This window comes from Aquarana catesbeiana, linkage group LG11, assembly GCF_042186555.1.
Source record: "Aquarana catesbeiana isolate 2022-GZ linkage group LG11, ASM4218655v1, whole genome shotgun sequence".
Classification (NCBI taxonomy): Eukaryota; Metazoa; Chordata; class Amphibia; order Anura; family Ranidae; genus Aquarana; species Aquarana catesbeiana.
Genome location: NC_133334.1, coordinates 19,915,139 through 19,937,674, shown reverse-complemented (window position 1 = coordinate 19,937,674; position 22,536 = coordinate 19,915,139). Strand labels below are relative to the sequence as shown.

Below are 22,536 nucleotides of genomic sequence, written 5' to 3'. Positions count from 1 at the left end.
CTGCACTGGAAAAAAATGAAGCCATGCACTGCATTTTTTCGCTGCATTGCAATGCTCCACTGCATTAACCACTTGCCGACCCCAATACGTATATATTTAAATTGCGGTTTGCAAGTGGTTTACCAGGATAATGGCTGAAAAGATCAACCATAACCCTGCTACCGTTTATTTAAGCAAGCAGCCGGCTTTCTCATGGAACCGGTTATAGGGGCTCATGAGCCGCTGGAACGGTTTTCCGAAGTCCCCTCCTGCCGGTGTTCGCCGGGCTTACCATTTGCACCATTTCGCCTGAGAAATGATCCGACGGTGCGACCGGTTGCTCCCATAGGCGATCAAAGAGTTAATATTCTCTATGGCCTTGGAAGACCAGGGCGACGCCATGATGTCATTTCCAGTCCAGGCTGGAAGAAAATATATACAGTATCTCACAAAAGTAAGTACACCCCTCACATTTTTGTAAATCTTTTCTTCTATCTTTTCATGTGACAACACTGAAGAAATGACACTTGTCTACAATGTAAAGTAGTGAGTGTACAGCTTGTATAACAGTGTAAATTTGGAGAGCAATAATTCTAGCCTTAGACCTCCTCTGCAACTCTAAACCGGTAACCTGTAAAAGCGTTTAAAGAATCACCTATGGAGATTTTTAAGTAGCATAGCTTACCGCCATTCAACAAGCGTGCGCAATTTTAAAGTGTGACATGTCAGGTATCTATTTACTCGGTGTAACATCATCTTTCACATTATACAAAGAGATTGGGGTGACTATTTTTGTTTTATTGTTTTTTTTTTTTCACTTCATTAAAGTGTATTTTTCCCAAAAAATTGCGTTTGCAAAAACCTCTGCGCAAATACAATGTGACATAAAAAAAAATTGCAACGATCGCCATTTTCTCCGGGCTCTCCCGTGCCATTGGGGACCCGGAGAAAGAATCCACTGCTGGATATCGAGCATAGATATTTCCGGTGACCTGATGGTCACCAGTCATCTCTATGACCGTTGGAGGCCCGGGCGCGACGTTATGACGTCACGTCCGGGCCACGGTTGTAAACGAAGCTACGATCGCGGCTGGAAAGCATGGGATCGTTAATTTTTTTTTTTGATCTGATGCTTTCCAGCCCGGAGGGGAGATGCGGGGTCTTATAGACCTCATATCTCTCCATAAGGAGGACCTGTCATGCACTATTCCTATTACAAGGGATGTTTACATTCCTTGTAATAGGAATAAAAGTAATTAATTTTTTTTTTTTTAAGAGAAAGTGTAAAAATAAAAAAATAAAGCAAAATAAACAATAAAAAATAGAGAAAACTAAATGTAAAGCACCCCCCCCCCCCGTCCTGTGTGCTCGCACATAGAAGCGAACGCACATGTAAGTCCCGCCCACATATGTAAACAACGTTCAAACCACACATGTGAGGTATCGCCACGTGCGTTAGAGCAAGAGCAATAATTCTAGCCCTAGACCTCCTCTGTAACTCTAAACCGGTAACCTGTTAAAAAATTTAAAGCTTTACCTATGGTGATTTTTAGGTACTGAAGTTTGGCGTCATTCCACGAGGGTTCACAATTTTAAAGCATGACATGTTGGGTATCTGTTTACTCGGCGTATCATCATCTTTCACATTATACAAAAAAAATTGGGCTTACTTTACTGTTTTGTTATTTTTTTAATTCATGAAGCACGTTTGAAAAGTTGTTGCGCAAATACAATGCGACATAAAACGTTGCAACGACCGCCATTTTATTCCCTAGGGCAGAGATATGCAATTAGCGGACCTCCAGCTGTTGCAAAACTACAAGTCCCATCATGCCTCTGCCTCTGGGTGTCATGCTTGTGGTTGTCAGAGTCTTGCTATGCCTCATGGGATTTGTAGTTCTGCAACAGCTGGAGGTCCGCTACAGTACCTTACCATGAGATTGTGTTTCCAGCGTGATCCCATCGCGCTGGTTCTCGGCGACAGGGTACTGTGCATGTCTCGCTGGCTCACTCATCGGGAGAGGAAAACTTTGTTTTCCTTCCGCGATGAGTGACAGGCAGTGCTGACAGCTGTCTGGTATGAATCCTGAGGCGGGAACACCGCGCCAAATTTTAAATGAAAAAAACGGCGTGGGTTCCCCCCCAGGGGCATACCAGGCCCTTAGGTCTGGCATGGATTGTAAGGGGAACCCCCTACGCCGAAAAATTGGCGTGGGGGTCCCCCCCAAATCCATACCAGAGTCTTATCCGAGCACGCAGCCCGGCCGGCCAGGAATGGGGGTGGGGACGAGCGAGCGCCCCCCCCCCCCCTGAGCCGTACCAGGCCGCATGCCCTCAACATGGGGAGTGGGTGCCTTGGGGGAGGGGGGCGCCCTGCGGCCCCCCCCACCCCAAAGCACCTTGTCCCCATGTTGATGAGGACAAGGGCCTCTTCCCGACAACCCTGGCCGTTGGTTGTCGGGGTCTGTGGGCGGGAGGTTTATCGGAATCCGGGAGCCCCCTTTAATAAGGGGGCCCCCAGATCCCGGCCCCCCACCCTGTGTGAGTGAGTATGGGGTACATGGTACCCCTACCCATTCACCTAGAGAAAAGTGTCAATATAAAAAAAACACAATACACAGGTTTTAAGAGTAATTTATTAGTCAGCTCCGGGATCTTCTTCCAACTTCGGGGGGTCTCCTTCCGACTTCTCCCGGTGTTCGGCTTCTTCTCCCGGGCCCCGCCGCTATCTTCTTTCAGCTCTATTGCCAGCGAGGGGCCCAGCGAGGGGCCCGGTCTGCTGCCGCTGTCTTGTCGCCGCTGTCTCGCCGCCGCTGTCTCACCGGCGCTGTCTCGTCGCCGCTGTCTTGTCGCCGCTGTCTCGCCTCTTCTTTTCTTCTCTTCTTCCCCTATGTTGACACGACGCTCTCTCCGGCTCGAATGCTGTGTGCGAGCTGCGGAGCAATTTATATAGGTGGTGACCCCGCCCCCTTACGACGTCATGCGCAGGGACTCTGGCGTCATAAGGGGGCGTGACCCAAGAGTCCCTGCGCATGCTGGGACCATGACGTCGTAAGGGGGCGGGGTCACCGCCTATATAAATGGCTCCGCAGCTCGCACACAGCATTCAAGCTGGAGAGAGCGTCGTGTCAACATCGGGGAAGAAGAGAAGAAGAGAAGAAGAGAAGAAGAGGAGAAGAGTCGAGACAGCGGTGGCGAGACAGCGGCAGCAGACCGGGCCCCTCGCTGGCAATAGAGCTGGAAGAAGATAGCGGCGGGGCCCGGGAGAAGAGGCCGCACACCGGGAGAAGTCAAAAGGAGACCCCCCAAAGTTGGAAGAAGATCCCGGAGCTGACTAATAAATTACTCTTAAAACCTGTGTACTGTTTTTTTTATATTGACACTTTTCCCTAGGTGAATGGGTAGGGGTACCATACTCATTCACACAGGGTGGGGGGCCGGGATCTGGGGGCCCCCTTATTAAAGGGGGCTCCCGGATTCCGATAAGCCCCCCGCCCCCAGACCCCGACAACCAACGGCCAGGGTTGTCGGGAAGAGGTCCTTGTCCTCATCAACATGGGGACAAGGTGCTTTGGGGTGGGGGGGCCCGCAGGGCGCCCCCCTCCCCCAAGGCACCCACCCCCCCATGTTGAGGGCATGCGGCCTGGTATGGCTCAGGAGGGGGGGGGGGGCGCTCGCTCGTCCCCACCCCCATTCCTGGCCGGCCGGGCTGCGTGCTCGGATAAGGGTCTGGTATGGATTTGGGGGGGACCCCCACGCCAATTTTTCGGCGTAGGGGGTTCCCCTTACAATCCATGCCAGACCTAAGGGCCTGGTATGCCCCTGGGGGGGGGAACCCACGCCGTTTTTTTCATTTAAAATTTGGCGCGGTGTTCCCGCCTCAGGATTCATACCAGACAGCTGTCAGCACTGCCTGTCACTCATCGCGGAAGGAAAACTTTGTTTTCCTTTCCCGATGAGTGAGCCACCTCGGCGCTGGCTCCTGCGACGGGGCTCGCAGGTGTCAAATCTCGCCGAGAAATGCGGCGAGATTGACACAATATCGCTGACACCTACTGTAATTGCATATCCCCGCCCCAGGGTGTCTGCTAAAAAAATATATATATATACTGTTTGGGGGTTCTGAGTAATTTTCTAGCAAAAAAGTGATGATTTTTACATGTAGGAGAGAAGTGCCAGAATAGGCCTGGTATGGAAAGTCTTTAATTCTTAAATCTTAAATTTAAATTTAAAGTATTTAATTGAATGTAAAGTCTTTAATTCAAACTTGTAAACAAAAAAGGGCCAGAAAAAGCCTGGTCGGAAGGTGCTTAAAAGTGCAGTGCATTGTAATCGTCTATTATTTGCGTCTGAACACACACAAGCAGTCAAGGGGAGTCCTTAAACTATTCTATATGTAGTACATACATTTGGACATTAGGTGGCAGCAAAGTACATCCATAGCCTATAGGCATAAATTATAAAAACAGAATTAATTATATAGCATATAGGCAGCTAGCTAATGAATAATATATCCAAATTGGTGGCACAAATCCACTGTGTCAGCAGATAATGATCTGTTTTACTTTGCACAGACTGTCTACAGTTATGGGTCTGTTTATTACATAAAAAATGAATTTTTTTATTTTTTTTGCCTATGCTACGCTACAGCAAGAAAACATTACTAATGCTGCGGTACATCACATGGATTTTAGGAATAACACTGAGATAAAGGGAGATCACACGCTCTTCCCTTGAGTGATGGCATGATGGGCGATGGTAAGCCTGCCGGGCCCACCTTGATCAATCAGAGTCATTTTGCTGTTTTTTTTTTTGTTCCCTTTATGGAACTTACTTTTTATTTTCCTATAAATAGAGTCGGAGAAATCTTCAGCAACACATTCGGCTGGATGGATGTCACGGAAAACAAGCAATATCTGCGCAATTACATCACTTGTAGGCACACAAATGTTACAGCAATCACCCGCTATTTGTCAAGTAACAAAAACAGCAAAATGCACTCAAAGCTCCTTAAATGTCATAAAAAATAGCATGCAAAATGTCTTTGGCTTTTTTTTTTTTAAAGCTGAACGACAAGAGAAATTCAAAACTGCTCTTGTAAAGCGAGGCTACCCCTCCACGGCAAGAGTTAAAGAAACTAAATCCAAAACTTTTTTTTTTTTTTCATTTTGGATACAGTAAGGGAGGGTTATAACCCCCGTCAGCTTTTTTTTTTGCCACCTGTGTCCCATTGTGGTGATTTCCCGTCACTTCCTGTCCCATAGACACCACAGGAAGTGAGAAAAATCTATTCAAGTTAACCCTTTCATGACTAAGCCTATTTCTGACATTTGTTGCTTACAAGTTAAAATCCGTATTTTTTGCTTCAAAATTACTTAGAACCTCCAAACATTATATATATATATATATATATATATATATATATATGTTTTTAGCAGAGAACCTAGAGAATAAAATGGTGATCGTTACAATATTTTATGTCACACGGTGTTTGCGCAGCGGTCTTTTAAAGGCAATTTTTTTGGGAAAAAAAAGACACTTTTATGAAATAACCGCATGCCAACCAACTGCCGCAGTTATACTGCATCAACATGGCTCGGCTGCGTGAATTGCCGTCATGGTACGTCTGTACCATAGACGGCCACTAGGGGGCGAGTGCACGCCGCCGCCCCCTGCTCACCCACGGAGCCGATGCGAGTGCCCAGCGGTCTCGATCACCGCTGGGCTCCCGCGATCGCTCGTTGTTTCCGGTTCTCTGAGGGGAGAACGGACAGATCATCTGTTCATACAGAGTATGAAGAGACGATCTGTCATCTCCCCTACACAGTCCCCTCCCCCCTTCAGTTAGAATCACTCCCTAGGACACACTTAACCCCTTCACTGCCCCCTAGTGGTTAACTCCTTCACTGCCAGTGACATTTTCACAGTAATCAATGCAATTTTATAGGATTGATCGCTGTAAAAATAGCAATGGTCCCAAAGATGTGTCAAAACTGTCAGATGTGTCCGCCATAATGTCGCAGTCCCGGTAAAAATCGCAGATCGCCTCCATTACTAGTAAAAAAAAAATTAATAATATAAAAGCCATAAAACTATCCCCTATTTTGTAGACGCTATAACTTTTGCGCAAACCAATCTATATACGCTGCTTGCAATTTTTTTACCAAAAATATGTAGAAGAATACATATTGGCCTAAACTGAGGAAAAAAAATGTTTTTTTATATATTTTATGGGGGATATTTATTATACCAAAAAGTAAAAAATATTGTGTTTTTTTCAAAATTGTCACTCTTTTTTTGTTTATAGCGCAAAAAATAAAAACTGCAGAGGCGATCAAATACCACCAAAAGAAAGCTCTATTTGTGGGAAAAAAAGGACATCGATTTTGTTTGGGTGCAACGTCGCACGACCGCGGCGCAATTGTCAGTTAAAGCAGCGCCGAATCGCAAAAAGGGCTCTAGTCAGGAAGGGGGTAAAATCTTCCGGGGCTGAAGTGGTAAATAAAAAACTAAACAGTAAAGTTAGCCCAATTTTTTTGTTTAATGTGAAAGACGATGTTACGCCGAGTAAATAGATACCTAACATGTCATGCTTTCAAATTGCGCACACTCGTGGAATGGCGACAAACTATGGTACCTAAAAATCTCCATAGGTGATATTTAAAATTTTTTTTTACGGTTACCAGGTTAGAGTTACAGAGGAGGTCTTTTACTAGAATTATTGCTTTCACTCTGACGATCGCGGCGATACCTCGCATGTTTGATTTGAACACCGTTTACATATGCAGACACGACTTACGCATGTGTTTTTTTTGCTGTGCGAGGACGGGGCGCTTTAAAAAAAATACAATTTTCTTACTTATTATATATATATATAATATATATATATATATATATATATATATATATTTTTTTTTTACATTGTCCCTTTAATAAAAAAATTCTGATCACTTTTATTGCTGTCACAAGGAATGTAAACATGTGACAGTAATAGGTGGTGACAGGTACTCTTTTTGGAGGGATCGGGGGTCTAAATCCCTCCTTTGCACTTAAAAGTATTCAGATCAGCAAAATAGATTCTGAATACTGTCTTTTTAAAAAAAAATCAGCACAATTGGCAGCAGAGAAAACCGGAAGTGACGTTGTGATTTTGCTTCTGAGTTTCTACATTGGAAACTCAATCGAGGCCGTTTCCGTTTTCGTTCCAGTCTCAGCCTAGCCGGCAGGAATTGCCGGATCGCGAATCGGGTCTACCGGTGGGACGGGAAGAGTGGTGGAAGGCGGCTCGTTTAGGATAACAGCGGAGTGGCTTTTAATCCATTGTTATCACTAAAAAGCCAACCGCCAGCTCTTAAAATTGGTACCAGGGTGATGCCTGCAGCTCCAGGCTTCATCCCGGTATAACCCCTTCAACCTGAGACCGCATATGTGCGTACGGTCTGCGCTAATTTAGCTAGTGTCCCCACTGGAAGATTTCCTTTTAATTCCTGTTCTGGTGACAACACAAAATGTGGGATTTTAGACAAGTAAAGTTGGTGATTCTTCTTAATGGGGACACAGACAGCAATAAAAACTTGACAGGGGTTCTAATCCCTCTTGACTCTATCCAAAACTGAAAGAAAAATTTTTGGCTGCATTTGCACTTTAAATGTTCCCCAACCTTTTCAACACAGAGGAACCCTTGAAATATCTTTCCTACAACTCATGATACATTAGTGTGATGGTCATTGGGAAGGATGCTCCTTACACCTGTGGGTAGTGGGAAGAATTACCCTCTTACAGATAGATAAAAGGATCAATGGTGTCAGTGGGAACTTATCTGAGAAGCAGAAATGTGTCCTTGCATTAAAGAACCCCTAGCAACCTCTGGAGGAACCCTAGTTGAGAAACCCTGCTCTAAGGCAATGGTACTCAACTTTATCGAGACCAGAGCCCAGTACATTTTTCCAAAACCTTCCACGCCCCAACTGTAAAAAAATAATTCACTCAGTAACGGCATGGGAATACAAAATATGTATTGAAATACTTGAAGGCTCTGGGGGTCACCAAAGGGGGACGCGGGGACTCAGCAGAAGACTTGGTGGTCCTCTAGTGGATGAGGATTTTGGAGTGAGCTGGGGGCAATTATGGTCTCTTTGCATTGTGGGAGACTGTAGGTCACTGTGGAACTCTGTTGAAGGTTGGGGGGCACTATGGGGGCCTGGAGGCTCTGCAGCAAGCTAGGGGGCATTGTGGGGAGCCGGGGAATACTGTGGGAGGTTGGGGGTACTATGGAGGCTTAGGGCTCTCAGGGGGCCTGGGGGAAATGGGGGAGGTTGAGGGGTACAGTGGGCCATGGTGGGAGGTGGGGGGCACTATGGGAGCTAGTTGACACTGTGGGAGGTTAGGGGATCAACAGCTGGCTGGAGACCTAGGAGGAGGGATGCCACAGCCCGGCAGTGGGCCACAGTCAAGGGGTTGAGAACCATTGGTCTAGAGTACCAGAGTTTTACTTACCCTTTCCTTTGCTCTGGTAGGCTCCTTAGAACTGGTCCCCTCAGACTAATTTCTTGTTGATGTCATCATGTACCATGCAGGGCCAGCAGTCTTGCAATGTAAGTGATGACACCAAGGGCCAGCCCATAAATAATTGTTTATAAACATTGTTCAGATGGAAGATAGAGAGATATGAAGTAATATTGTTTGTAAACATTGTTCAGATGGGAGATAGAGGGATACAAAGTAACATTGATTATAAACATTGATCAGACGGGAGATAAAAAGACACAAAGTAAGATTGTTTATAAACATTGATCAAACAGAAGATACAGAGATAGAAAGTAACACTGTTTATAAACATTGATCAGATGGGAAATAGAGAGATACAAAGTAACGCTGTTATGCCGCGTACACACGAGCAGACTTGCCAACGGGCTAAACTCCGTCGGCATTTCCGACGGAAAGATTTAGAACATGTTCTATATCTGAGTCCGTCAGGAATGCCGACAGAAAAAGTCTGATGGGGCATACACACGGTCGGAATGTCCGAACAAAAGCTTTTTCTGTCGGGAAGTCCGGCCATGTGTACGCGGCATTAGTTTTGTTTCGTTTCTATGCTGTTTCATTCATCAGCAGATTTAGTGGATGATCTGAATATGATATCTGTTAAAGCAACCTAGTATATATTTTTTAAATAAAATATGTTCCTATTTAACACCTTATTAACCCTTAGTTTACCCTAATAATCCATAATTAACTCCTTCTTCCCATTCTCCCCTTAACTATTATTTTCCTGATGATTTTTCTTTATTTCTATTTTCACTATCTAAGCTTTATTTTTTATTTATTAGGAAAAAAGTACAAAATTAAAAAAAACAAATGTTGTTTTATTTGTAAATAACTTTGCAGTGATTTGTAGCAGAATCATATTTTATTGTCATTTTACATAGGACAAATTATAGAAGAATTTTTTATCGACAGTAGCAATATTGTTTTTATAAACTAACACTGACCAAAGTGGAAAAAAGTACATTCACAAAGTGGTACCTTACCACATCTGAGTATGCAGTAAGATGCTGCATAGCACTCATAGTGTTCACAAAAAAAAACGCTACTAAAATACCGCATGTGTTATTATATGAAGTCATGCAGTATTTTAGTAACGAACACATGCAATAATTTAACGCCTGGCAGTAGCTGGCATATTTAATAACATTAAAAAAATAGGCGTTGTTAGGGAGCTGGTGGCCGCCCACATCCTCAACAACCACTAAACAACATGGTCGTTAAAGAGCAGGTGGCCGCCTCGTCCTTAACAACTGGTGAGTCATCAGCTGTCAGCGGGCTTCCCCACTGACACCTGAAAGTAAAACAAAAAAAAAATCTGGTAATAAATATTAATAATAACAATGGTATGGGTTTTCCCCCCCAATCCATACCAGAACCCCACGCCATTTCTTCCCCGGTTTTCTGATTGCCGGCAATTGCTTTTTTTTTACTTTCAGCTGATTCAGCTGATTACTGACAGCTGATGACTCATCAGTTGTTAACTACTTACGGACCGCCCGCCGTCGTTATACGTCGGTTCTTTGACGTAGAATACCGGGGTTATGGCAGCAGATAGCTGCCATAACCCTGGTATATTCTTAAACTCCCGGAGGGTCCTCTTTCTGATAAAAGTGGTCTCTGCGGCGGATTGGCTGCGAGAATACTTTTATCGGGAGCTGGAGCGGCCCCCCTCCTGTCGCACTGCGGTTGTCTCTGCCGCTTACTGGAGCCGCTGGTAGCAGCAGAGATGATCGCGCCCTCTCCCCTGACAGGCCTGGAGCCAGGTGAGGGAAAGATGGCCCCCACTCGGCTCCATAACTTTGGATGATGGAAGCGACGTCAACCGTCACTTCCGCCCAATGGTCTTAAAGCGGTTGTATACCCGCTGTCTTTTCTTTTTTTTCTACACCTGCACGGGAAAAGGCATAATGAGCTAGTATGCACCGCATACTAGCTCATTATGAGATACTTACCTTAGTACGAGGCGCCGGCATCTCACCTGGTCCACGCCGAGGGAGCTGACATCTCCCCTCGGCGTGTCTTCTGGGTATTGCGGCTCCGGCGCTGTGAGTGGCCGGAGCCGCGATGTCGTCACTCCCGCGCATGCACGCGGGAGACTTCTACCCGGCAAGCTCCGGAGTTTGCCGGGCTGTCAGCCGAGAATCCCCTGTGCGCATGCGCCGCTGCAGTCAGCAGGTCATTGCGAGGGGAATATCTCCTAATCCTTACAGGTTTAGGAAATATTTTTTTTACCTACAGGTAAGCCTTATTATAGGCTTACCTGTAGGTAAAAGTTAAAAATAATGGTATAAAACCGCTTTAAAGAGGATTTTTTTTTTTTTAAAGATATTTGTTTATTTTATTTATTTTTTATTGCATTTAAATGTAAATGTGAGATCTGAGGTCTTTTTGACCCCCCAGATCTCACATTAAAGAGGTCCTGTCATGCTTTTTTTCTATTACAGGGATGTTTACATTCCTTGTAACAGGAATAAAAGTGACCCAATTTTTTTTTTTTTAAAGAACAGTGTAAAAAAATAAAATAAAAAGTAGAATAAATAGGAAAGAAAAATTAAAAATTTAAAGTGCCCTTTCCCGCACAGAAGTGAACGCATATGTAAGTCGCGCCCGCATATGAAAACGGTGTTTATAACCACACCCGCAAGTTATCGCCACGAGCATTAGAGTGAGAGCAATAATTCTAGCACTAGACCTCCTCTGTAACTCCACATTGATAATCTTTAGAAATTTTTAAACGTCGCCTATGGAGATATTTAAGGGTCAAAGTTTGTCACCATTTCACGAGCGGACGCAATTTTGATGCATGACATGTTGGGTATCAATTTACTCAGCATAGCATTATCTTTCACAATATAAAAAACATTTGGCTAACTTTACTGTTGTCTTATTTTTCAATTAAAAAAAGTGTATTTTTCCCAAAAAATTTCGCTTGTAAGACCGCTGCGCAAATACGGTGTGGCATAAAGTATTGCAACGACCGCCATTTTATTCTCTAGGGTGTCTAAAAATATATATATATATATATATATAATGTATAATATTTGGGGGTTCTAAGTAATTTTCTAGCACAAAAAAAAAAATTATTTTAACTTTGTGAACACCAAGTTTGAAAAATATGCCTTGTCCTTAAAGGGTTTGTAAACCCTCATGTTTTTTCACATGAATGGATCTTATGCAATAAGGTGAAAAAACTTCTGGAAGTCACCGGCCCCCCAGCCCTCCTGTTTTACTTACCTAAACCCTGTAATTCCCATGCCGGAGACACGCTGTCCCTCTCTGCACAGGGTCCCAGCTCTTGATTGGATAGATTGATAGCAGCGAAGCCATTGGCTCCCGCTGCTGTCAATCAAATCCAATGATGCAGGCGCCGGGGGGCGGGGCCGAGTCCGGCATTCATGTCTATGGATGCCAAATGCTGGACTCAGGAGCGGACGCGCAAGGTGACCCCCCAGGAGAGCACTTCTCCTAGGGGGTTATCTGAATTGAGGAGGAGCCGCGAGAGCCGCCGAGGGACCCCAGAAGTCGAGGATCGGGGCCACTCTGTGCAAAACGAGCTGCACAGTGGAGGTAAGCATGACATGTTTGTTATTTTAAATTAAAAAAAAAAAAACAAGCCTTTACAATCACTTTAAGTAGTTAAGAACACAGCGGCCACCAGCTCCTTAACAACCAGGTTGTTTACTGGTTGTTAAGGATGCTGGCGGCTGCCGGTACCTTAAATATCGCATGCTGGGACCACTACTTATTTACTGCACACAATTTTTTTTTTTTCGTGAATTGACTTTCACTCCTGCTTTTTTTTTCAGTATTTACTAAGCGTTTTTGCTTTATACAGTAAATACCGCATAAAGAAGTAGTGACATTTACAGGATCACATGCTGATTTTGGGAAAACCCCTAAATAGCGCCTGGGATCTGGTTCTGTGAATGGAGCGCAGTGTTACTAAAATAAAGCTTTGTTTGGCCTAAAAATATACAGTATCTGTATTACTTTATTATCTTAATTAATGACAAAGATGTTGCTGAATAAACAGACCCATGGCAGAAATATGTACAGGTGTGAGAGGTGAAATGGTTAAATTATTTGTTATGTTTTTTTTTCCCCACAGTTTATCTTGTGCTTCAGCTTTTACCAATGGGAGCCGATGACTTACGGTAGCTATCACTACCCACCGTGGTCGATGGTCCTCGGATGGTTGATGTTGGCTTGTTCCGTCATCTGGATTCCAATCATGTTTGTCATCAAAATGCATCTGGCTCCGGGCAGTTTTATTGAGGTAACTAACAGCATCTCAATCATTATGTCTCCTCGTTTTGCATACTAAACGCCGCTCGTCTCTGTCCGCTGCGATCGGTGAGGTGGCGGCATCCAATAAGCAAGGGAACAGCTGGGACATAAAAACATTACAAAGCGTTCCATGGCGGGCGAACACCTTGCCAAAATGTCGCATACGCCACGACGCGGCTTTCCGTCTCGGCGGCGCTTTTTTTTTTTTTTCCTTTACAAGTGCTCATCTGGGAGGTCGAGGTGTCAAAATGGCAATTTAACGGAGATTAAAAAATAATGCAATAGAAGCTCAATTAAAATAATGCAATTGAAGCTCAATTTATTTTAATGGCTAATAAACCATTAATGTCTTTTTTTTTTTATGCCGGGAGTTTGTTTCGATACTGTTTTTCGAAAAAAAAAAAAAAAAAATCTCCTCTCTATCAAAGTACATTATCAGTAAATGAAAATGGCATCCAAAATGAAGGCCATTTCTAGTCTCTATTTGCTGGGCGCTCGATTAAGAAAGCAATTGTTCACTAAATAATTAAAATCTCTATTGCGAATTATTGTTTTTCTTTTTATGAGGTTTGCTGTGTATACTTTGGAGGATTATCATAAATAGGGATTCAGTTACTCACAGAGGTGACTACAAGGAATAATTAAGAAAAGTCTTTGTAGCTCTTGAAACATTGTTTAAAAGTCTCCAAGTATCAAAAGAAGTATCTATTTCCCATGGGACTTTGGGACTTTTAAAGGCAGTGCAAACAATATGCTGTGTATATAAATATATAGTAAAAAGATACAAAACTACCCCTACATGAATATCAAAATAAGTATCGATTTCTAAAGGCAGTGCAAACAATGTATACAGTAAAAAGATACAAAACATTTTATTTGCAAACTTTCAAAATATAAAACAGATCTGCTGCTATGGCAGAAAGCCGACCATAGACATTCAGCAGAACCCGGCCGAGATTCGAACCATGCATGGGCAGGCTGAATGTACCCTCAATCAATCAACTTGGGTACAAGCAGCCTGTCTGATTTTACATGTGATTATTGCTAGCAGTTGTTAGCGATAATCATGATGTTCTCCTGGCAGGGGCGGTTTCTTCCACCCCCCCCCCCCACAATTCCCCTGTCGACACTGTGTTGATGGGAGAATCAAGCATGTTTCTTTCTTGCGCCGCGTGGTTGCAGGAAAGAAATTTGCTTCATCTATGGCTGGCCTAAGGCTGCGTACACACGAGCGGACTTTTCGGCAACACAAGTCCGACGGCCTTTCCGGCGGACTTTCGTCAGACTTTTGACGGACTTTCGTCAGACTTTTGAACGAACTGACTTGTCTACACACGATCATGCCAAAGTCCGACGGATTCGTACGTGATGACGCACACCGGACTAAAATAAGGAAGTTGATAGCCAGTAGCTGCCCTAGCGTCGGTTTTCGTCCATCGGACTAGCATACAGACGAGCGGATTTTTCGACCGGACTCGAGTCCGTCGGAAAGATTTGAAGCATGTTTCAAATCTAAAGTCCCTCAGATTTTCGACTGGAAAAGTCCGCTGAAGGTCCGATGAAGCCCACACATGGTCGAATTGTCCGCTGGACTCGGTCCGTCGGACCAGTCCGGTCAAAAAGTCCGCTCATGTGTACGCTGCATAAGTCTAGGATACCACATGGCAGTAGCAGTGGCGGACACTCCATTAGGGGTGCAGGGGGGCCGCCCCCCTAATCCATGCCCCCGGCCCCTAATTTACATGCAGGGCCCTGGACGCATGGATTTCAATGGGGTTTTTTTTTTCTTTAAGCACATGATTAGAGCCTGAGGCTCTAATTGGCTTCAAAAAGGGTGGGCTAACCCAGTTGGGTGACAATAGCGAATTAATATTCAGTATTGTCCTGCTTCTCCTCCCGGCCAATCAGGAAGCAGGGGGAAGCTACTGAAGCTGGATGGGGTAAGAATGGGGCTGGTGGGCAGATGGGCGAGTGACAGGGGGGGGTCTGTTCACCGATCAACCGAGCGACGGGGTGGGTGGTTTGATCGATCAACCAAACACCTTCACATTTTACAAAAAAATGGGGTAAATATTCCGTTTTTTTTTTTTAATTCGTTAAAGTGTACTCTTTCCAAAAACGTTATGTTTGCAAAACTGCTGCGCAAATACCGCGTGACATAAAAAATTGCAACAATCGCCATTTTATTCTCTAGGATTTCTACAAAAAAAAAAAAGTGTTTTGGGAGTTATAAGTAATTTTCTAGCAAAAAATACTGATTTGATGTTGACAGACAAAAAGTGCCAGAAAAAGCCTAGTCAGCAAGTGGTTAAAATCCCCCCATGGGAAATAGATACTACTTATCGATGGAGGGATGTGGGTAGTGCACACTATGTTGAGTGGCTACATCAGCTTTTATTCAAATTCTCAAAGTATAGGTTCCCTTCAATACCCAACTCTTCCAGGGCAACAATGGAACAAAGTGGCAAAAAAAGTATAAAGTAAGAGATTACAATATTTAAGACAGGTCACTAAAATCTCATATACAACTTAACATTTTATTGTATTTTCAAAAATCATTTTCAACATTTTTAAATCCACAACTTTCAGTTAAATAGATGTAAATGACAGTTAGGTTGCTAAGTTCCCTTTTATTCAAATAAACAATCAAATTTCATTGTCATTCAAATCCAGCTTGAGACCAGCTACTCTTATTAAAGCTATATTCCAGCAAAGCATCAATTTATAATTTAACTATTAAGGAGATCACAGCGGACTTCCAAAGAGGCTTTAAAGTCTAATTAAAGGCCAAGCTTTTTTTGCTTTTGTTTTGGATTGAGTAGAGAGGGATTAAGAACCAGTGGCGGCTCGTCCATTAGGGGGCACCCCCTCTCTCCACGCCACCCGCCTATATGTAATGGATAGATTCATGCACAGCATAAGTCTATCCACGGCTGCCGCAGCCACCCCCTATTCTTGCATCCAGCCCCTTTCAGGGCGGCCAGGGTTTTTTTTTTTTAAGCACTTGATTAGAGCCAGAGGCTCCAATAGGCTTCAAAATAGGTCTGGCTCAGGTCGCAGAGAATGTTCTCCGATCCCACCCAGGTGTGCTACAACAGCGAATGAACATTCGCCGTTGAAACACTAATCCGGCCAATCATAAGCAGGTGTGAGACCCGTTTTGCGATAGGCCAAAAAGAGAAGACTCCTAATTGGCCGCCAAGGAGGAGGGAGCAAATGGAAGCCACCGCCACTGTCGCCTTGATGACTCGTGGAGAACAGGAGAACAGGGGGGGGGGAGGGGGCGCCACCGGCGAGCAGGGGAAGCCGTCGGTGATGGGGTAAGTGCCACTGGGGGGGTTGCATACTGTTTGCCCCCCCCAAGAAAAATTTCTACCGGCTGCCACCGATTAGAACCCTGGTCAGGTTCAGGACACTGGGCACCATCCTCCTAGCAGAGCCCATAGCTCCAAGGAGTGGGTCTGTAACGAGAGCTGCCCGGGAGGGAAGACGGAGTGGACTCAGATTGCAGATGGGAGAATGAGCAGAGCAGGTGCGAAGAGCGGGAAGCAGTGTGAGTATTAAGGTCAGCCTGTTTCTGGAGGGGGGGGTGATGTTGCTATGTGCGAGTGAGGGGGGCAGGTATGTTTGGCACCCCCCCAAAATATTGAGCACCAGCCGCCACTGTGCTAAATGCTCCTTAGCAACCATTGATGTCTTAGGTTGTTAGGACGCCGTGGTTGGCCCGCATGGTATTCAAGGTTGTAATGCCGCACGAGAAAAACACGTACTTTTGTGTAACCAAAAAAATCAGGCTTGATCCACCCACTGGCTTGTTGAGGGCAACTAGTGGCAATTTTTAGGCATTTTGCCATCACACCCGTAAAAAACCCAGATGACACCCCATGGGGAAATGGCACCCAGGTGGAAAAAGGCTGCTCCAGAACAACATACTCAAAGAGGTGCTGGGAACTTCTAGTTTTGCCTGTGTAATAATATGAAGAAAAACTTCAAACAAGCGCAATAGCTATGGCGAGGCAGCTCCCACACAGCAAGGCTTCCCTTGATGAGCACCAAACAGTAGCTCAAACCATAGAAACATAGATCAAAATTGGATGAAAGAGTCCAAGGTATTTTTATTGTTGGTAAAAAAAGTAGCATAAAAACATCCAACACGTTTCAGGGGCAACATCACTCCCTCTTCATCAGGGCCGAGCAGCAACTGCTATGAAATTGTTCCTCCATGAAGAAAATTCAGTATGGATTCTAATATAGATTTGTTATGTCACTGTTTTCCATCCAATTTCTTTCCTGTATCGAGATGAAGGGGGGGGGGTGCTGCCCCCAAAACTCGTTGGATATTTTTATATGACTTTTTGCCAACAGTTTAAAATGCTCTTGAATTCTTTCATCCAGTTTTGGTCTGGTGCTCCTTCGCGTATTTCTACTTTCATTCTTGCCTTCCTCATATGTAACTGGCTGCCCGGCTCACTATGCCCCTATTGTTGTTGGTACCGCCCTCTCCTGAATCTCCTGAATGTGACAATGTAGCCAGTCTGTTGCCTGGTCCTAGTACTGTCCTCTCCCTAAGCTCCGACTTGCTACAAATTTACAATGTTGCAGCTTGATCACGGGGTGGGGAGGAGAGACTGAGGAAATGTTCCTCTTGTCTGCAGCAGACTGATGACATCATCTTAGCCAAGGCAAAGCCACTGACTGGAGCTGAAGGATGGCTTGTTAATGATACATTTCTGAAAATGTATACTGTTGATGTAAATTGTCAATAATTTAGACTTAACCTCCCTGGCGGTTTTCCCGAGTGGGTTAAATTTCAGCATCATTAGCGGTAACCCCGAGCCAAACTCGGGATTGCATTGCGGGATCCTGGTGTTATTATTATTATTATTATACAGTATTTATATAGCGCCAACAGTTTACGTAGCGCTTTAGGTGTGGTATATTTACCTTGTCCCCAGGATCCTGCGATGTCCCCCCGCAGTGTCCGCGGGCTCTGTCCTCCACCCGAAGCCTCTCTGTGCCGGGCTCCGTTCCCTGCGAGCGTCGCGACGCACGGGGGCGGAGCCCTGCGGCAAATTAAAAAAGTGAAAAATCATAATACATACAGTACACTGTAATCTTACAGATTACATTACTGCATGAAATTATTTCACATCCCTTTTGTCCCCAGTGCTTTGTCCAATGCCCTGCATGCAGTTTTATATTATATATACTGTTCTTTCTGCCTGGAAACTGGAGATTGTTCATAGCAACCAAAAAGTGTCCCTTTACGTCAAAAGTGGCTTTAGATAGCGATAGTAAATTAGAACACTTGCAGAATTGAGTGATAGTGAATCGTGGGGAAATTAATTTTATTATTATATTATTTTTTATAAATATTTATATTTATTTATTATACTATAATTTATGATTTTGTGTTTCAAACTTCATCATACCCGGGATATCTACTAGACTCTTGTTTGGACAGATTTAAGTGTGTTATTGATAAGAATTACAGGCCTACAAGATAAAACACCAAATTTCTATGCAAAATAATTGTACCGCTTTGAGACGCAAAAATCTGACATAATCATACTGCCAGGGAGGCTACTGTGGGAGTAATCTCCCATGCATGAATTTTACCTATAGGTAAGCCTATAATAAGGCTTACCTATAGGTACTGTAAATATCTCTTAAACGTGCGCCGTTTAGGGGATATTTACTGTAGATGCAGATGTTGACGTCACCAGCGCATGCGCTCCGAAGGAACAGCCACCTGTGCCATTCCTTCAGAGTCCTGTGCCGTAAACGGCAGCTCCCGCGGGAGTGATGTCATCGCAGCTCCGGCCACTCACACAGCTGGAGTCCACGAACCTGGAAGGAAAACCAAGTGAAGATAGAATCGCCTTCAGCAGTGACAGCGCGCCGTTGGAGGGCTTTGTTCTATGGTAAGTTTCACATAATATGCTAGTATGGGATGCATACTAGCAGATTATGACATTGCCTAGCAGGCTTAAAAAAAAAAGCCAGCAGTTTACTACCGCTTTAACAAATATAGTATAGTATATTAGAGTATTGTATAATATAGTATGGTATAGTGCATAAATAAGCTGCTAGCACAAAATATGGAATACACCATATACTAGCAGTAAACATATAAATCAGTGCAGTGCTTAATAAGCAATTAGTGAATCATAAAAGTCTGTAGTAAGTCTTTTCATAGCCCAGCTTTTCTCTCCATCAGCAGAATGGCACCATTCATGAATATAAACTTAATTAAAAAGAGGTTAAAACTTACATTGGCACTGTATACAGCATTTCACACCAAATTCCCAGACTTCCTGGTAAAGCGTGCATGCACCGTGACGTCGCAACTTCCAGCTCCATCCAACGTGTTTTGTCACAAATGACGTCATCAGGGACCTGGAAGCTGCATGGAGCTGATCCTGTTATATATATTACAAGCAACTATGTATAGTAACACAAGTCTTCTTATGGATTTTGTTCTTCTCAAGACTTTTATGATTCACTAATTGCTCACTAAGTGCCGCACTGGTTTATGAGAATTTAGACTTTTAAAATAACTGAAATATATCTGCTAATCAATGTTTGTCCTTTTTTTTTTTTTTTACAGAGGCTTAAATTGATATGTTCTCCACAGCCGGACTGGGGCCCGTTCCTGTCTAAGCATCGCGGAGAACGTTATAAGAACATGATCGACCCGTTGGGTACCAATTCACTGGGACTAAAACTTCCCGCCAAGGATTTCGAGCTAGGAACACAATGCTAGTATCTATGGTGTCTGTACCTTTGCTGTACAGTCCTCTTCACCCATTCGTCGTGATGTCCTCCTCCCTCCCCTACTTCTTTCTCCAACAGTGCAGGTGGTCTCTTAGATATACTGTAGGACCCCTTGTTGCATGCAGTAGCAAAACGCCTATACTGACCACCCTGCTACTTGTTGTGTCCCTCTAGTGTCCATAATGTTTTGTTTGACTGCCAAATATCAGCAGTGCCTCGACAATGATTGTCCAGCTGCAGAAAATAGTCTAATTTTATAAGGGGAAAAAATGTGTAGAAATAATAATGATTCCACAGAACTATCTACCCTGCATCAGAATCATTCCATTCACTTTTTGTTCTCTTTTAGATTTAAAGGTTGGCAACATATTCAAGGCAGTTGAATTAGGTTTCCCTTGAGCTTCAGAGTGTTGAGGTCTCTGCCATTCCATAGCTTTGTTCTGTGAGTTTTCCTTCTTCTTGTGTCTTGTAATATGTTCACAGAGAAGTGAGCCCCCCCCCCATATATGATGGACTTTCTGCTAGATTAAGCTTAATGGGCTGTTAATTCGATTTTGTTAGAAAATAAATGCTAGCTGTCCTTTTACATCTGGTCAGATTGAGGGATGGAATGGAAAATCCAGTCATATGATACCCATATGTGGTCATCATATGGTGGGTCCATTGTTGTCCTTCATGATTTGGATTAGCTATAAAAAACAAACAAACCACCAACTATGTTTTATGAATTAGCAAATTTGTTAAATTCATACTTTGAGTTTGACCATACAGGTCAGTTAACTAAATTCTGACCAGGATAGGTGACTACTTCCATGGTTCATTTGGGTCAGCCTGGTTGGTAAGTAAAGATCAGGACGGAAGGTTCCCATGGGTTATTGCACTGGTGCTCTTTGTTCTGTTATGCAATAACATTTTCTCTGAGAGCAATTTTAGAAGACTTCTCAAAGGCTTCCCGTCAAGCCAAGAAAAAAATAATGTTCTTGTAAAACACCTCTTAAAGTAAGACCTTTTCTTTGTTGACCTTTTTTTTAACATCTCTTTATCTACACAACCATGACTGACTGAAATGACTATCACAATCTTTCCTATATGCAGGGTCTATCCTGCCGACTATGCAAATTGAACAATTTCCCCATTTTCAAACACCCTTTCAGTTACAAAAATGGTGTTGACAGTCTAAAGATCAAATTATCAGTCGACTTTGATTAGAAGCTAATGAAGAATTAAAATCACATTTTTGGCCACCTTAAATTCGAGCGAGTAAATTTGCGTAAGTTAGAAGCACAAGTTACATCTCAAAAAAACGCACTATCCAAGCTAAAAAAGTCTTTAAAAATCTTCTGGAAAATTGCAGTGGACAACCATTCCAAAACCATTATGCATTGCAAGTGCCACAAATCCAATTTGTTAAGTTGTTTTATGACGCCATGCGATAATCCAACGTCTTCCATGAACTGGCTCTAAACTGGAGCTCTTCAACACTTTAAGCACATTCTCTAATCACGTAAATATTTGCTTTTTGCTTTTTATTCCATTATGCTCATTATGCATTCGATTTTCACCTCCTGAAGCCATTATATAATTTGTGCCTAATTTTATATATTCGCTACAATGTGTATACCCGTTAGTAGATTCTGTACTTTGGTGTGTTGTTTAGTATTGACCCCCCTCACCCCCCACTCTTTCGTCTTTCTATAAAAACTTCTAAATGTATTCCGTGAGCAAAACAATAGCAGCCAGCTTTGTCTATATATTATATATATAGTATAATAATACATGTTTATCAACATCTTCCTAATCCCAAGCCAAGCCATATGTGTCTGTAAATAGCGTATTTTATTGTTGGGAGAAGGTCAAGTGCTGATTTATACATACAGAGCTATTGAAACATCGAACATCAATATTTATAGCAGCAATGGGCAAGCTCTTGATGATAGAAATTGGTGATGGATTCCATCACTAAACTTTAAAGCTAAACTATTTTGTTATATCCTGTGTTTACCATCATGAATTTGACTGTTTTAGTCCTAGTCAAGATGGACAGACAAGATTAAAAGCCACGTTGACTGGTCAAAGACTCAAGCTCTTTTTCTGTGCTTTCAAAGTGTTTTCTTGGCCTAATGAGAATATACAATCTCTTTCTTTTGTTCTGAGTCTGCCTCATTGGATGGTTGTGGCAGTTCCCAAAGAAGCTTCCGTGGGTGCATTCATGTCTGAACCTTCTCATTTGAGGTGGCTTGGCCAATGTTCACAGACGTTCCTTGGAACTTTCACACTAGGGCTGTGCCAAGTATTTCTTCCTGGTCCCACAGAATTCCAAAAGAAGCTTCCATGGGTGCATTCATATAAGAAGTCTGAACCTTCTCATTTGAGGTGGCTTGGCCAATGTTCATAGATAGATGTTCCTTGGAACATTCACACTGCAGCTGTACCAGGTATTTCAGCCTGGTCACACAGCAGGTTAAGAACAACCTTGAGGGATCATATTATAATGATGGCTTGGAAGGAAAGAGAAAGAGCTTATGAGCTTGACCATGAAACTTGGACTCTGGGCTGGTATTCCCCCTCTATTATCAAACCAAGCCACTAGAATAAGGGGAGAGAAATTAGGTTTTGGAGATGCTAAATAGAAAAAAAACTTCCCAGGATTCCCATGCAAGCCAATGTTGCAACCTCTAAATAATTAAAGAATTACTCCACTAAGTATATACTGGAAAGGAAGAAACATCGCAGCACACCAACCTGACCCGAAAGATGAAACAAGGTAGTTTCAGCCTGACTCCATGCAGGCCACGCTCCTAATGCATTTTGCTCTGCCCACGAGGCTTAATCATGGAGGACCTCCATGACTAGGCCTGTGGGTGGGGCAAAATGCATTAGGGGAGTGGCCTGGGTGCAGTCAGCCTGAAGTGGTCTTGTTGATTCACCTTTCAGGCTGGGTTGGTG

General features: G+C 43.5%; 1 protein-coding gene across 1 annotated transcript in view; it reads left to right on the top strand.

Moving 5' to 3' along the window:
• Positions 1–22,336, top strand: part of SLC6A5 (solute carrier family 6 member 5) — a 108,519-nt gene extending 86,183 nt beyond the window's left edge. Inside the window, exons 14-15 of the mRNA XM_073604032.1 lie at positions 12,635–12,802; positions 19,424–22,336. Of these exons, the coding sequence (XP_073460133.1) occupies positions 12,635–12,802; positions 19,424–19,579 (324 nt within the window). The 3' untranslated portion in view covers positions 19,580–22,336. The remainder of the gene's footprint in view (positions 1–12,634; positions 12,803–19,423) is intronic.
• Positions 22,337–22,536: the final 200 nt, after the last annotated feature.